The sequence below is a fragment of the Pseudochaenichthys georgianus genome, chromosome 20 (genome assembly GCF_902827115.2).
Source record: "Pseudochaenichthys georgianus chromosome 20, fPseGeo1.2, whole genome shotgun sequence".
NCBI lineage: Eukaryota > Metazoa > Chordata > Actinopteri > Perciformes > Channichthyidae > Pseudochaenichthys > Pseudochaenichthys georgianus.
Window position 1 is genome coordinate 14,081,345 of NC_047522.1, and position 17,705 is coordinate 14,099,049.

Sequence of the window (17,705 nt, forward strand, 5' to 3'; positions counted from 1 at the left end):
GCACTGTAAAGAAAAGTGGAAAATAATATGTGCATCTGATCCGTTTTTAGGATCTGGCAGAGTTTATTTCCTTTGAAATTAGTCAGCCTTTCTGTTTTCCCCCTAGACAATGTTATGCAAGTTAACAGACTGCTTGCTGTAGCTTCATATTTTTTTGTAAATATATGAGAGTGGTTTCAATCTTCTAATCAATACACAAGGCATATTTGCTATTGGTCTGTGTGCAGTTTCCGACATCAAAGATGATTTCTCTGTGTTGTTTGCCAAAGTATGGTAGCGTAGATTGAACACAATGATGCTAATATATATAGTGTATAACCCCTTATACTAGATAATAACTCATAGTGGATGAACATGCATTATAACGTAATGTATTTGTGTCCTATTTAGGAGGAAATCGAGGCGCAGATGAAAGCAGACAAAATCAAGCTGGCTCTTGAGAAGCTCAAGGAAGCTAAAGTAAAAAAGGTAAGAAAGCTAAACCCTGTACTGTACTCGTCTGATCTTACATCCACTGGCAACATAAAAGGTGAATGAATTACGGCTACATGGACATCACTTTAAGACAAAATGATCAAAGATAGTTTGGTTCTTTCCTTTCCTTTGGAAGGGCCATCAATCATAGTGATGGATGGCTTCTTTCATGTAGCTAACTTCCTGTAGGACAGCACTGTTTCCCTTCTTTGGGTGATATGTGGACACTCAGCTTCAAAGCAGTCAACAAAAAAACAGACATGTAGTGTTGCATGCAAACCTTCATATCAAGATGTGCAAATAGGCTAACACTTTCATCATATGTGATATGATTGATGATATGACTGCCTCGTGGTTTGGAGAAGTCTTACAATGTATATGGTTGTGACTGCATGTATGGCCTGTTTCTTTTTAATAATTACAAATGCTTTGAAACAAGTGAAGGAAACTAGCAAGAAACCAGTAAAAACGGCTTTTCCACTTTGCCATATGTGTGTGGATGCTGAGGAAACAGAGCAGTGTGCACTTTCACAGGAACATCTGTTCCAATGGTGTTAGAAGCAAGGTGCGCCTCAGTGGTTTCAGAACAACCGTCTGTGGGCAGAGGCCTTTATGTTTCAGATAAAACAAGCTTTCGACACGGATAACTGGCTTGCATGAGGAAGTACTGTAAGAGGGAAAATAATCAGATATCCAGTGACATTTAATTCCACTACATGCTGAATCCATATTGTATTGCAGGGAGGGTCGAGCCATGTGATCCAACACTCTAAATACTATGGTGATGACATCTGTGAAACCCACATTTCTTATGACACACGCCAAGCGACTGGCTGACCTTGGTTCTGTTCAACTTCTCAGCTTCCAAAATGTGGATTTGTTTCAGATGAGAGGAAGTGCAAAGCCATATGAGCCTGTGAGGAAAGCATTGCTCTGCTCCAGAGAACAATTAAATTCAGCCCACTGCAAAAAGGGACAAATAAAATGTGGAGGCAATTACTTAAAAAGCCAAATAAGTTCAACAGAACAGAGAGATAGAAATGCTGCTGCTCTAACCCTCTGAGGAAAGAGTAACAGAAATTGCCTGTAATTAAACTGGATAATAAACAAGCTGCATGTACTTCAAGGCTTCATTTGATATCACACTTTAAACACCTGCTGCTGTCCACAAGACATTTTAACTTCAATCTGTCTAGTAGGGGATATCGTCATGTCAGAACCAAAAACTCACAAATCCAGCTATTTTCCTGCAACTCTCCTTAACTGATGCTATTTCAACTACAACTGCAATTAAATAAAACATCTATTAAAAGCAATAAAAACATTGCTAGTCATATTTCGAATTATGCTTACCTGGAATATTAAGTTGTTTGGTGTACTTTATCGACTTTGTCCTGAAATAATGAAAAGAACCCTAGTGTATGCACTCAAAATGGTCTTGGCTTCCTCTGAAAGACACTTGTAAGTTTTCACTTCCTATTTGACTGTTTGAAACAGTTGCCAACAGGTTACATTGATTAAGACATTTCAAATATCCAATACAGTTATTTGAATGTGACTTATTAATAAATGAATGTTATTGTCTTTTAATTAACAATGTAAATGTAATAATTTACTTATGTTGTCCTCTAAGCAAGAATAGATATAATTCAAATCACAAAAGAGCCGTTATTTCACAATGTCTTCTGTCGATCAAAGTCATGCATCTATCACAAAGAGCCATGAATATATGACAACAAAAAGTTGTCTTGTGGCTTAACTTGCCTCCTTGCCTCTGCTGCTCCACTGTACCCTACTGTTTTCACTTTGTTTTCCTCCTTCCTTTTTATTTATCTACACAGGGTTGACCTGTCAATATTTCTGTCTTTTGCCACTGCCTTGATGGATTTTCCTCCCTTGCCATCAATGGTGGCTCTCTCCATCTCCGTAGTCTTTGTCTTGTACTCTCTTGGCATGATAGCTTTTCTACAATGTTTACAAGCTAAAAACAGTTGTGTTAAACTACATGGACATATTATACTACAGAGACTTAACTTCAGTGCCTCGTGCCTCAGTGTTAGGTTGAACCACTGGCTCACTTTTCCCCATAGCCACTTTTTGGGAAAAACACTGTCCAGCTTAGTGCTTTATGCTTATCTTTAGCTAAATAATTCACATGGTTTTACACCTTGCTAAATAATCAACATGTATGATACATATTTTCAGACCTGGATACATTTGCTTTGTTATAACAGTAATTTTACCTGAGATGTTGAACATTTACTTTGACAAGTAAAACATGGTTTATTATGGAAAAAACATATTTACCACTTTACCATGTGCTTTTATCCACCACAGCCACATAGTAATTATGGGTGCTTCCTGAATTTCGGGTCACATGACAACAAATATGCATAAATGCCTGGATAAATACCCATTTGCTCAACTTACCCCACTCTGCCCTAAAAAAAATGAACCTATATTACTCATGTTTGCAGAAATGTGATATAGTATTCTAACTATCAAGCCACTTTTTCTGACAGTTGGTGGTGAAGGTGCTGATGAATGACGGCAGCGCGAAGACTCTGATGGTGGATGAGAGGCAGAGCGTGAGGGAAGTTCTGGACAACCTGTTTGAGAAAACTCATTGTGACTGTAACGTGGACTGGAGCCTGTGTGAAACCAACCCTGAACTGCAACTTGGTGAGCTACTGCAATACCACCTAATAAAGTGTACCATGTGGTTGACGACTGCATTTCAATAAGATATCAATCTATTAATCAATACAAATCTGCGCAGCATCTTTCACATTATGCAATTAGCAGATGTTCAAAAAATTTACATTTTGGCACTCATATCTAAAATAGCATCACTACTGTAGGTCTCTGTTTTATCCGAAGATGCAGACCCATACATCTGTGTGTCATCAGCATACAGATTTTTAAGTTTTCAAACATGTGAAATGAAACCCATACTTAGCTAAGGAGGGTTTACGACCAATGATAAATCCATCCACAATCACCATTGATTTGTTGCCACGAGTTGATACCATAGTGGTTCAATCTGTGGTCAATTTAAGAAATATTAGCTGTTTTAAACACTCTGGCAGGTAAAGTATTTTCAGGGGAGAAATTCAAATACTTTGGTGTATTTCCAGCAGCAGTTTTCACCAAAATGTTAGTAAAAGGAACCTTAATAAAAACTTCAGATACACCTTTGTTGTGATTGCAGAAATAGAAGTGAGCTTGGCAGAACATGTACCAACAGAAACAGAAGGAACAGGAAAAATAAGATGAATAGACTTCAAGTACAGGCATGCACTCACACATGCGCACACAATATGCAGAGTGCGATATTTCATTCCAGTCCAGGTGATAAACTGTGTTTTTATTGGCACGATGGCAGCCATTTTGCAGTGAGCTCACAATGAAACATCCATCTTTCTCTCACTCCTCCTCTCTTTCCTACACTTACTTCCCTTCACACACACGCACGCACAGACAGACAGACAGACAGACAGACAGACAGACAGACAGATAGACAGACAGACACACACACACAGTGTAGACAGGTGGGTTTGATTTGCTTTATCGGACACTGTCAGTCATCCTCATTCGGAAATTGAAGCCTTATGATCTCAATCCTCCATCTGAGCTGTCTGTGCTGTATCTAATTGAGCTGCCGGACTTCACTCATTACCATCTGTTTTCTCTGTTTTATAACATCCTCATCAGATTGTTACGGAGATAATACATAAAGAACGAATCGAATGGGGAGTCATTTTACACCTTCCCGAAATTGTTTTGATGAGTTACTGGTGGTAAAGTCATTAACCTCTGTTAATAGTGAAATGAATGTCAATATTATTTAGCTTGATATTACTTTTTAAGTGATTCTATATGCAGCTTAAGCTGTGAAGAGATTTAATTAAAGGATTAGCCTGGATTTAATATAAAAATGTTCTATCAAATTCTATTAGAACATTTCCCAGCATGCTTTTTTATATTAAAAAAAGGGGGATGAATAATTTAAAAGAAATGCTGGACACTAGTATAAGGCAAAAGTTACTTCGACAGGAGTAAAAAGGGCATTTTTGAGGACTATCTTCAGCAGTGCGTTTATACTTATTCGGCATGTTATAAGGCTATTTACTGAGGCTATGTGTACGTTGGGTTGGCTTAGATTCAGTGCTTCTCAAAGTGCGGTCCGCGGACCACTGGTGGTCCGTGAGCGCCCCCTAGTAGTCCATTGGTAAAATTTCACATTTGAAATAAATAAATAAATAAAAGTTTTCCGCACTCTCGCGGGAATATCTCCACAATGGAGCGAGCTTAAGTTTCACTTTCAATTGCATGATATAGCCCAGCACAACACCTTAATCACACATGTTGCCACTTGTTTGTACCATTTTCAGGCAATTTGTAATCTGTTCTAAAACAATCATGTGTTTTTGGATATTTGTGGAGTTAGGTGGTCCGCGAGTGTTTTTTTATTGGTTAAGTGGTCCTTGGTATGAAAAAGTTTGAGAAACACTGGCTTAGAACAACCTAGTGTCCATGTCAATTATCTTTGAAGGAGGCCAGGTGTGTCATGTGGGTAAGATATTAAAGTGGACAAATGATAGCAAATTGAAATTTTGATGCAAATATCTTTACAGAAATCTGTTTGACTCGAAGCATATTGCGCAGAAATAGTCCTTCCAGACTATTTATGGATAGGTTCTTATACTTTAAATCACACAATTTATATTAGTTGGTTACAAGAAGTCTAACCACTACTGTTCATAAACCAGGAACTCACGTTCTGGTTTTCTTACAGCTTCGTCATGCAAAAACATCTTATATTGTGCCAGTACACAGAAAATGAGGAAATGATTGTTTCCCTTACACAGTTTATTTTTAACTAAATGATGGCCCTTGGTTAAATGAGCTCCTGACTTTAATTTAATTTATTTAAAGAATGTCATCCATTCAAGTGATTTGACTCATGAGCACGGGGTCTTGTGTCATCTCTTACTAACAAGGCCGTATGACACTTTGACAATGGAAACTGTTAGAGTACGTTTATTTTTAGATTCCTGTAAACTCCTGAGTGTGTTGCTTTCTCAGTATTATACTTTTTGTGCTAACCTTTCATCTTTACAGACAGAATGCTAAGGCAGGTCATGTCTAATTAACACCCAAAGAGCTCAACAACAACACGTCAAACTAATCTTCACTGTTAAATCCACCCATATGCTCCCCATGTATTGAAACGCACCATGTGGTTAATGCAGTTCAAAGGGATTTTTTTTCTCCAAATAAATCACTCTAGAAGCAAAGTCACACCATGCATTTAATGACTGTAATAGTCAAACTATAGAGTGGAACCCTGGCAGCAATTGATGTAATGCCTACCTCTGGTAACCTGTAATTGGGGAGCAGGGCTGAACTACAGTCAATGCCCAGTGCATTCTGCAGATCTATGGCACTCAGTGTGTGTGGGTGGGCAGACAGGAGGAGTGGGAGGGGGAGGGGGAAGTGCCCTTAATGTGTTTTCGAGGTTTAGTGCCATTTAAAGTGCTCCCAGCGTGATGGGGAGGTTTGCGTTTTATTGAGCCCTTCCTTGATTCATCCCATTTGAAATAGACAATTGTACAGCTGTGAAACTGAATATGAACCTGCAGATTTCAAGATTTCGTGACAGAGTGTAAATCACTTCAAAACAAATACTTTACCATATGTACATATGGTAAAGTATTTGTTTTGAAGTGATTTACAGCACTACACTAAAAAGAGGGGACAGAGAGGATATTATGTGAGATTAAAGCCGAGGCCGATTCTGGTTTAAACAGTAATGTATTGTATAACAGCGTGAGATATGGACGTCGTAGAAGATACATCTCCAGTCTCCAGAGAATTAGCATTAGTTGTTGTATGTGCTGAAAAACATTTTTTTAATCGCTGTGTTTACTGCAGAGGTGAGCAGTAAGCATGTATATTTATTAAAGTAAACTCTCAACTCTGTTTATATGGTCTGTGTACATATATATATATATATATATATATATATACTTCAGAAAAACTTGAAATGCAGTACTTGTCTGTGTACCATGGATGCAGAGTAGACAATGGACCTCTAAGCTCATACACATACAATGCTCCTTCGCCTTCTTGCAGTACCAGTATTATATATGGCAAAACATTTCCGAAAACAAAGCCTACCTAACAATTGTTATAGTAGTATATTTACATTGTGATACACTATTTTCTAAATTTAAAAATGTCAGACCTTAGCACTCCCTAATGGCAGTATAAAAGTAAATAAATAAGTGGACCCTAGATCAAACTAATGTTCACCACGATTGTTTGATTTTTCTACAAATCCAAACTCTTGCCAGAGGAATTCAAAATGTGCTGCCAGCACATAACATTACATTACATTACATTGCATTTAGCTGACGCTTTTATCCAATAACAATGTTAGACAAACTGAATACTACCTATTCTAGTTAGCTGACATTTAACTTTTCTTTTTTCATTGATAGAACGTACGTTTGAAGACCATGAGAACCTTGTGGAGCCACTCTTAGCATGGACAAGAGACAGCGAGAACAAAGTACTCTTTCAGGAGCGAGGGGAAAAATATGAGGTTTTCAAAAACCCACAGGTTGGTCTTCTTATTGTCTGCATCTTTATATACCTCTCTAAAAATATGCTGCGTGAGTGTGACTAGAAGTGATGTGCGTGTAATATCTCTAAACTCCTACACTGGCTAGTTCATTTTTCCTGGCCTTGGTTTGTGAAAATCTCAACATTGTTTCAGCTCAGAGGCATCTGGCTATTTTCACTGATTATGATATGATTATGATACATTATGATATGTCTTTCTTCCTTGCAGGGTGACCCTTTACATGTATGCCCTCACTGTAATATATCAAACTAAACAGCATCAGGCAAATGACAGGGAGATCTTGGCATGTTTGTTAAAATAATAGGACCCTTTGTTTTTAATGGAATCGGTCTGTTGGCTGAGTCAAATAGTTGGTGGAAAATAGTGAGATATTCTCATTTTTTAAGTACTCCATCATGTCTTCCACATCCTCTAACAAAAGGACACTGTTTTAGTAGGTCCCTATCAGTCAACCCATTCTCACGGCATTTCGTGTTCACCAACACGATTTTTAATCTATTGATTCGTGTTCACCAACACGATTTGCCCCTTTTTTTCGTGTTGCACAGCACGATTTTAAAAGCAATGTATTTCTACTGCCTGCAGCACGTCTTTTTCTCCGGTCGGGTCGTGGGAGACCGGAAGCTGTGTGGTTCATAAAAACATGTTCTTACTCAATATCAAGCCACAATTATTGCTTTCATTTCATTTCATTTCAAACCTTTATTTATACAGATAAAATCCCATTGAGATCATTGATCTCTTTTCCAAGGGAGACCTGTTCAAGTAGTTCCACATGAAACATAAAAGCATCAACAGAACAACAAAAGGACATCATACAGCATCATTTACAAAATTATCCACATAAACAGGTACCAATAGCTTCTGATTGACTAGCATTCAACCGAGCTTTAAAAACATTTAGTGGCACCAGATTGGCTTTTATTTTAAATCGTATAATTTCGGACTTTTGTTGCCGTCTGTGAGGAAAATAAATGGGGCTCAGACAATAAATGGGGCTCAGAGCCTCAGAATACGGAAATCTGTATTTTTAAATATTTTTTTCCTTCTAATTCGTTATTCTTTTCAAAATAACACACTGTTATTTACTCACCAATAACACACAATTATCCTTGCTTTTATTTATTGGTTTAATTCCATAATCTCGGGCTTTTTTGGCGTCCGTCGGGAACTGAATTTCAAAATAAAAATAACCGGAAACAGACGTAGGCCTATAAGGGACATTTCGAGCATCATTGCGATTGTCAACATTTCTGAGTTTAGGATGGCCGAAGACACTACACTACCCATAATCCCCAGCTATCGTTTAGGACTACAGTCCCCGTAAGGTTACGCAGAGCGTCAAACAGCTGTGTGAAATGGAACGAAACCACGCCAGACTATCCAAAACTGTAATCGAACGCCCCCCCCAGAACTACACATGCTGGCTATTGTGTTTCGCAAAATGTTCTATGGGACGTCTCTACTGAACGTTTTCGTTTTTCCCACAATTAGAAGTTGCCAGTATTAAACACATTGGTGTTATCAAATGTAAAACATATAATTAATAAATGGGTGAAAATCGCTTGTGTCCATAATGCGCAGCATTAATATATACCCACATGACAGCTCATTGTTACTTTGTAATTCTACTCCACGACAATTCAGAGGTTAACCTGGTATTTTTACTCCACTGCATTTATTTGAGTTACTTTGCAGATTCTGATTAATTATGTGAAATATAAACAACCCTTAAATCAGACTTTAGTTACACGTGACCTGAGTAAAATTCAGGTAAGGTGATTGTCAAGTGCCAACAATCAGGAGAGATATTTGATAGTTGGTGCTTGAGAAGACTAAACATGTATCTGCAATTGACATGAATGGGTAATAAAGTATATTCATTACTCGTTATTCTCTACTAATAGTTAATTAAAGACTGTATATTATGGCTATTTTGCACATCCCTTTCAAGATTTTCAAAGGTTTATTGACATATCATCCACAACTACGGTGTAGTTATGCAATGAATGAAACACTTGGGTCACAGGTTCCTCAACAGTGCATTACAAGACATCCATCAATATGTGTGTACCTCCACCATTAAACATATTCATATTCTGCACATTTCTTATTCTATCTACATACATAAGAGTATAATTCATATGTATAATATCAGTTAAAATAAGTGCTTCAACATAGTTAACATTGCAGGAAAGCAATATATTAGACGTTAAGTACTTTGTCAGGCTTAATATTTATCTGTAGATAGATACCCCCAAAGTTTTTTTCTTATTTAAAAGAAGACCTTAATCTGTTATTTAATGTTTAAATAAAGGTTAATTCGTTTTTCTGTTTTGCACCTCCTCCTATTCATATCTTTGTACATCCTGCACTAAACTGTTTTATTGTAGAGATCACTTATAGTATCTTCTTGATTTTTTATATTCTATATTTCTATCACAGACCTTCTACTTTCCCCCTATGAAAGTATGTACTCTTCATATTTTTATTTTATTATTGTTTTTATGTGTTATATTATCATTTATAACACATAAAAACAATAATTCAATAACGTGCTTTAACCACTAGGCGGTGCACACAAGGTACACACAGTCATAATAACTTTGTATTATTAGTGTAGGACACGTTTTATTCATGCTTTCACATAATTGTACAGCATATTGCTATACTATTTCAGACTCAGTATTTACATTCTTACATTCAAAGAAAATCAGTAATATCTTTAAAAACTACAGTCCTTTTATATCAGCTGTGCACCGTTATGGTGTAAATATAACCTATCTGTGAATTAGATCAAATGTAAAAGTCAGCCGAATTAGTGTTGATACTGCAAGGAGACGTATTGTGTGAAGAGAAATTGAAGATGTTGTTTAATTGTTGAATATATTTATGATCCACGTCAAGTATTCAGTTTCGGCGGCATTTTCTCAGTTTTTCCAAAGGTCTTCTCATCAGGGCTCTCTAAATAAAGAACTACGGCAGATCTGTAATATACAATGCAGCCGAACCGTGTATTACAATGCCGTTATGTGATGACTTTCAAAGAGAAAAGCAAGAACACTCGGAATTAAGTATTATTTTATTCTTTTAAAATGTTTTCCGGATTTCATATCATATAAACACCAAATCCCAGCATGCATTGCGGCTAAAACATCCAATAAGCGAGCTTAAAACTTAAAAATAGCTAAGGATCTTGGGTAATCGCTCGAAATGCCTACGTCTGTTTCCGGTTATTTTTATTTTGAAATTCAGTTCCTGACGGACGCCAAAAAAGCCCGAGATTATGGAATTAAACCAATAAATAAAAGCAAGGATAATTGAGTGTTATTGGTGAGTAAATAACAGTGTGTTATTTTGAAAAGAATAACAAATTAGAAGGAAAGAAATATTTAAAAAATACAGATTTCAGTATCCTGAGGCTCTGAGCCCCATTTATTTTCCTCACAGACGGCAACATTATACGATTTCAAATAAAAGCAATAACTGTGGCTTGATATTGAGTAAGAACATGAACCACATAGCTTCCGGTCTTCCTCGACCCGACCGGAGAAAAAGACGTGCTGCAGGCAGTAGAAATACATTGCTTTTAAAATCGTGCTGTGCAACACGAAAAAAAGGGGCAAATCGTGTTGGTGAACACGAATCAATAGATTAAAAATCGTGTTGGTGAACACGAAATTCCGTGAGACTGGGTTGCATCAGTATACAATTTCAACTTTTTACCAGAACTACTAAAATAGAATTCCTTTTTGGGCTTTCACTTGCCACAATGCAACAATATGAAGAGACAATGATACAAAATCAAATAAGCCCAGTCACACAGGGACAAAGTGTAGGGTTTTAGAAAACTAAAATAAATATTTAAGATGCCCGTAGCCAACATTTTTGTTCTGATATTTAATAGGAAAAATGTTCTTTGAAATAATTATAATGTTTAAAATAGTTTGTGACACCCCAGTAGCTCATCTGGTAGAGCGGGTGTTAAGGCACAGCACTGCTTTAAGCTAAGTGCTAATGTGAGCATGCTAACATGTTCAAATGACAACGCTAACCTCCTGATGATTGTTTAGCATGTATATTGGTAACATGTTAAGTTTGCAGTGTTTGAATGGTAACAGCTGCTTAACACAAAGTAGAGTTTTTCAATAACCTACATGTCAATACCTCTAGTTGTTGAGGCATTTCACAAATGTAAACCTGCTGGTATGCTAAAGGCAATATGAGGACATTCAGTAATTCTCTTTTAATGCTTTATTCCTGCAGAACTTTTATCTATGGAAGAAGGATAAGAAATCTCTCAAAGACATGAAAGACCAAGACAAGGAGTTACTAATCCAGGTAAACAGACTCATAAATAAGCACACAAACATAAGTGAAATATTGCATTTCGCTCCTCACATTGACCCCTTTCATCCCTTCTTCAACTCTGCAGGAAAACTTCTGCGGGACTTCCATCATTGTGCCTGATCTTGAGGGGGTGATGCACCTCAAAGACGACGGCAAGAAGTCCTGGAAACCAAAGCTCTTCCAACTGAGGGCCTCGGGAATTTATTATGTGCCCAAAGGGAAAACCAAGGTCAGGGGTCATAAGGGGACATTTTGTGTGGCAGACCAGAATCAAATCACACATCCAGCAGCTAATAATCTTGCATATATTCAAGACTCAAGCAACTAGTGAAAGATGATATAGAAATATTTGTGTCAACTGAAACCTTATTAAATATATAAGGTTAGTTTATCTGGGCCTGTAAAGTCCTTGAGTAGTCTTTCTGCTTTATTAACCACATTCTTCGTTCATGCATTGTTGAATGTATAATTCTAGTAGATGATCAATTCAAAAGTCAAACAAATAAACGACAAATGAAGACAATGTCTAATATGAACCATTATCTCTTTTTCAGTCATCCCGTGACCTGGTCTGCTTTGTCCAGTTTGACAATGTAAATGTCTACTACGGTAAAGACTTTAAGGGCAAATACAAAGCCCCAACTGACTGCTGCTTTTTTCTGAAGGTAAGTTAACTTAACATTGCTCCATTATTTCTAATATCCAGCTGGTAGCAACAAATGGTATAACAAATCTTTATAGAAGTCTATGAGAAAAATGAACCTACTTCTCACTTTATTTATGGTCTCAATCTGCTACAAGTCTTCTTCAATGCAGCATGATGTTTATTTTGTGGTCACATTTAGAATAAAAGGTCTACGCTCACACCCTTTTCACAACATGCTGTAGCTTCCCCTACACCGAGAACACCAACGTTCTTTATGCCCTGTCAGTTTTGCTGTTGAAGTAGTAGGTGTTATGAGGCCTATATCACACTTTAGATAATGGAAATAATAATCCAGTCTTTAGAATCACGATCTGTACTGGGGAGTCAACTTGTATGGATGAATTGTATTGTCTGTTAGTATGATACTGACCTGAGCAAAAGGAATTTTCCTTTGTAGACTATAAGGGATATCTAAAGGCTAGTGTCGGTATGTCTGTCTGTCTGTCTGTCTGTATCAATGCAGAATTGCTTAATGTACCACAGTTTCTGAGTATTTGGTCAGCTACAGCTGCTTACTTGGCTGAAAACGAGAAATGCAATAAATAGTTTCATTTGAAGAAGTGAAAGGAGACGCTTTTATCCAACTTAGCTGAAAGTGGCGAGAAAGAAAGATGACCGCTTAAGCAGTTCCTAATATTTCTCTAAATGTAGTTACTGTGAAAGCCCCATGCATTTAATTAAAAAACTGTAATGGGAGGTACTCACGGTACTTATTCAAGACCAAGAAATGCTGACTAACATGAAAAAATCCAGAACAAGATGGTAGTGCGTTTTAAAGGGAAGTGAAAGTCTACTTTTATTATCTTCCTCCTATCTTCTCAGGGAAAAACTAGAATCAGCAGATACCATACACTAGTTGTTGAGGATCCGAGCAAAAAGAGCTTGGAGAGGCATGAAACTGAATTACCCATGAGCAAAAGTTTTCAAGGATTGAGCTGAAGGAGCAGCTGCAGAGGAAAACGACCTGTCGTAGTAACATTTTGGAGGGCAAGCCAGGTTTCATATGGTTGATTGTTGCTTAGGAATCATGAAGTACAACTTTTTAAAGCTTCTTTAGATGTGGTAGATGGTAAAAAAATGATACAGTAATAGCTGAAGCTGTTTTTCGCCTGCCAAAATGTTTAATTAAGGTGTGTATTGACAGATTGCCCGGCTGGCTGCTCAAAACTGCAGCAATTCAAGGAAGAGCAAAACAGTTTGTCTTCGTTATTTTGCTGTTTTAGGAGCGGCCTGAGGTGATCTCTAACACCATGCCCTAACACCATGCCCATTATGTATAGAACTGATATCAGGATATAACCTCTTTAGGGGAAAACAGTTGACTGAGATTAATGACACCCATACAGTGTGCACTCTACTGCAACTATCTGGTATGCACTTACTGGCATAAATCAAACAATTACAATTATTTGTGCATTAAATATCTCATACAACATAAATCAAACAGGATATACCTAATAGCACACATTTGGCTGCAGGATTATAATGTATTTTTCTAATCTGCTCATGTTCAACAATGCTAACTGGACTATTCCAGAACAGCGGTTCCCAACCTTTTTCAACTCAGGGCCCACTTAAGAATCACATTTTTTTTCGCGCCCACATTCAACCATAAACAATACAGAGGCTAAATAAAGTTCTGATTGGTCAATTCAGAACATTGGACATGTTGTAAATCCAGTAGAACAGACTGCTGTCAAGGGAAAAGAAGAAAGGAAAAGAGGTTAAAAGAAAAACAAATCTTAATAATCAAAATGTTTCCACACAAATCATAATTTACATTTACACCCTTTAATATTTTATTTGGGCTTTTAGATGAAGACACACAGTTAATAAATACAACTATTCTCCTGGCTTAAATACATATTTTTAAAAGTCAATCAAGTAGTAATCTTAATTTAAGGTGTTTGAAGAGCAGATTAAAAATACAATTTATTTTGAAAAAAATTATTGCCAGAAAAAATCAAAGGGTGGCTCAACACGCCATGAAATTGGAAATAATTAGCTCTAACGAAGAGTGGGATTAAAGGAACAATATGCTTGCGATGTGTTTTTGGTGGTATTTGGTTGTCAACCTATTTTTGGTTGTGAAATGTTGAAGTGATCCTACTGACTGTATCTTTATTTATTCTATTTTTGTTTTGTTTTTGTCTGAGATGGGAATGTCATCTCCTATATGTTATTGTTATGTTATTAGCCTGTACAAAAAAAATAATTACAAAAAATACTAATACAAATAACAATTATTTAGCGGCCCACTTGCAATGCCTTTGCGGACCACTAGGGTGCTGCGGCCCACAGGTTGGGAACCGCTGCCATAGAACATGAACAAAAAAATATAGCATCCATTTAACTGGATTAGGCAATTTACACTCTGATACTAGACTCACTCTGCCCCCTTGTGGTACCTTTTTAAAAGCGAACTCCAAAGTTTTTACACAAAAATGTCGTGTAATATATGTTGGATTCGCTCAGGTGTGGCAGGAAACACTACCACTTTATCAGAACCTTCCAATAAATACAGAGGCAGCTTTGTACAAAATATAGGACAATCTTTATTTTAACAACACAGTTAATTGGTAAGAGGAGAGGAGAGAACAAAAGGAAGCGAGTCCACGGGGCACCAGAAACAAGTGATGTCACTTGAGTCAGCATTGTCATCATCATCATCATCATTGTTTAGGTTGAAAATGAAAAAATCTTGGGGTGTAGATGAAAATAAATTACGCTGGTGACTCGAGTGTCCATTAGCCGCTTTTAGCACAACACACCTGATTCTGTTAGTGTTGTTCGTGCTTGAGTTGCATTGTGGGTAATGTTGTGTCCAGGTTTTGAAAAGGACTTGGGTTCATGGTATGAAAAACTTCTGCAGCATTTAAATACAAATGATATAGAAGTGCAATGCTGAATTATTAAATCAAAAACTTTAGTAAAGGTTTTTAGGCAGAGTCTAAGGCTTTTTTCCTGTGTGTTTTTTTGTAGTAGTGGACAACAGCTTGAAATTAGGTCACAGACCATATGTCGTGTTTTGGTCAAATACTGCAAAATCAGCTTATTGCAAATTAAATGTGAGATAAAAGCAGGTTTATTTGGGTTCAGTGAAGTTGTGTGTAACATTATTTTACCTTCATTTCCCTCAAGAGTCAAATGATAAGCCATTGATTATGTCAGAAACACTCACTGCCTGAATTATAAAAATACTGGCTGAATCATGTAAGAAATTATGCTAATGTATTTCATTTATTTACATAGATAGATCATATGATTTATTATTACATTATGTTGTGTTTTTTGACATTTAAAAGTCCTAAAGGGATTAGATACAAATAAATGTAAATGCAATGTCAAGTCATTGCAGTATTGTTATGGACAGATTAAGAGTTTTAAGCATAATATTTCCAGACAATATCGTGAATCTCGTATATTTAATGGTGACATGAAATTCTGTTATCGTCCCATGCCTATAAAAGATGGTAACAAATTATAAAATAACCTGTTTATCTTGTATTTGTCTCCACAGCACCCTCAGATCCAAAAAGAGTCTCAGTACATTAAGTACCTCTGCTGCGATGATGAAAATGCAATGAACCTTTGGGTAACCGGAATACGGATTGCAAAGGTACACTTTAACACCTTTCCATTTTATGATTGGAACATTTTATCTTCTCTATTGGACTAAAACTCATGCTCTGTGGTTTGTGTCTTGCCGTTCCAGTATGGTAAGTCGCTGTATGAAAACTATAAAACCGCAGAGAGGAAGGCAGCTGTCGGCTCTGCTTGGACAAACTGCAGCACTCCATCCAGCTCCAACCCATCAACACCCTCACCCACCATCAGAGGTAGCACCGCACACACTGTCCTACCGAGTGTTTCACTGATGGGAAACAACCCACGTGTAGTTATATTAGTTAGAAATGTTGCCTGTACACCATTTTTACTCATGGCGTTTCTCCTTCTCTGCCAGCTAAATCACCCAGCCAGGCCAACGGTCATGTTCCCACGCTCCCACCAGGACCTGTTACCAAGGTACAGTTTTATTTTTGTTATCAATTTATCCCTTGATAAATATTGATTAGCTTATAAAATGTTGGAAAATGGTGAGACAGTTTGAGCTCTGATAGGTTACATATGCTAGTCTTTGTTAAAAGGTCTTTGTTATAAACGATATAATTATATGTTTTTCTCCTTTAAATGTATGATATGGCACCATTTCTGTCTGGCAGGTGGTACTGCAGACTCAGGGACAGTTTCATCCTACAGGCCATAAGACTATTTAACACCCGAGCTTGCACTATTTTTATTGTCTTACATTTTTTTATCTTGACATTGTTGTGTTCTCTCTTCTCAGGACTTCGGAAATGTCCCACCCCCACCCCCACCCCCACCCCCGCCTCCTATGGCCAATTTCCTTCCCCCACCACCTCCAGAACCAGTCCGACCTTCTCCACCTCCTTTGGCTCCCAAGAGTTCCTCAAAACCAGCCCTCCCCCAGCGGCACCTGCCCACCAACTTCCCCCCACCTCCACCTGCAATGAGAGGCCTTCCTCCTCCACCGTTGGGGCCACCCATGGATGATGCCTCGGAGGCCCCGCCCGACTTCCTCCCACCCCCTCCTCGATCCACTGGCTTTGGTTCCCTGCCTCCTCCTCCTCCTCCTCCGATGAACTCCCTACCACCACCGCCTCCCCCAATGAGTATGGACCTGCCTCCTCCACCGCCAGATCCAGGGTGTTTACCTCCGCCTCCACCAATGTTCACTGGAGCTGGAGCACCCCCTCCACCTCCCCCTCCCCCTCCACCTGCTGCCCCAAGAGCCCCGGTGCGCCCTTCCGGCTCAGTGAGGAAGGTACCGCCTGCTCCGCCAAAGAGGAATACTCCATCACTGCAGGGAGGAGCAGGAGGAGGTGGAGACTTCATGTCAGAACTGATGCTGGCCATGAACAAGAAGCGTTAAAAAAAACTGTGTACTTCTCCAACATGAAGCCAGGGGAGATCAATATGGACTTTACACCCATTCTAACAACTTATCCTAGACATAATCATGCATGAATTAAGTAAAAGTGTAAATATTCTTAAGAAGAGATTAAAAAATGTTTTATGTAAAACCTGTCAAAGTCATTTTTGCTGCAGGTAGACATGATGAAATCTGTTGTCAGAATTATTAAAGAATCATCTGTTAAAAACAAGTAATTTTTTTGTAACCCTTCTCAGTGATATCTCTGGAACCCCTTATCCAATTTTGATGGTTGACATCTCATTTGAACAGTCAAATCAAGTAGAATCAAGGGATGACAAACAGAATGACACCATTACTGTATATTATAAAAATGCTTGCCATGTAGTAGTATGTACTACTACCATGTACCATGTAGTTCACTGGAGATGGAAATGATTTAGTTAGTGTTGTAGCTAAGATTCTTCCCGTTCCAATGATGTATGGGATGTATTGATTTGATACAAGCAAGCCAGTGTTTCATGTCATGGTCCAGACCCACCGGTGGGCCCATCAAGTTCAGCATTCAC

General features: G+C 37.8%; 1 protein-coding gene across 2 annotated transcripts in view; it reads left to right on the forward strand.

The window, feature by feature from the left end:
* The window catches only part of apbb1ip (amyloid beta (A4) precursor protein-binding, family B, member 1 interacting protein), a 28,277-nt gene extending 10,908 nt beyond the window's left edge, over positions 1 to 17,369 (forward strand). For both annotated transcript variants that reach the window (XM_034108765.2, XM_034108766.2), the window contains exons 5-14: positions 391 to 468; positions 2,997 to 3,156; positions 6,981 to 7,102; positions 11,393 to 11,467; positions 11,562 to 11,705; positions 12,031 to 12,141; positions 15,703 to 15,801; positions 15,898 to 16,021; positions 16,147 to 16,208; positions 16,531 to 17,369. In XM_034108765.2, the coding sequence (XP_033964656.1) occupies positions 391 to 468; positions 2,997 to 3,156; positions 6,981 to 7,102; positions 11,393 to 11,467; positions 11,562 to 11,705; positions 12,031 to 12,141; positions 15,703 to 15,801; positions 15,898 to 16,021; positions 16,147 to 16,208; positions 16,531 to 17,136 (1,581 nt within the window). In that variant the 3' untranslated portion in view covers positions 17,137 to 17,369. The remainder of the gene's footprint in view (positions 1 to 390; positions 469 to 2,996; positions 3,157 to 6,980; positions 7,103 to 11,392; positions 11,468 to 11,561; positions 11,706 to 12,030; positions 12,142 to 15,702; positions 15,802 to 15,897; positions 16,022 to 16,146; positions 16,209 to 16,530) is intronic.
* The last annotated feature ends 336 nt before the right edge of the window (positions 17,370 to 17,705 follow it).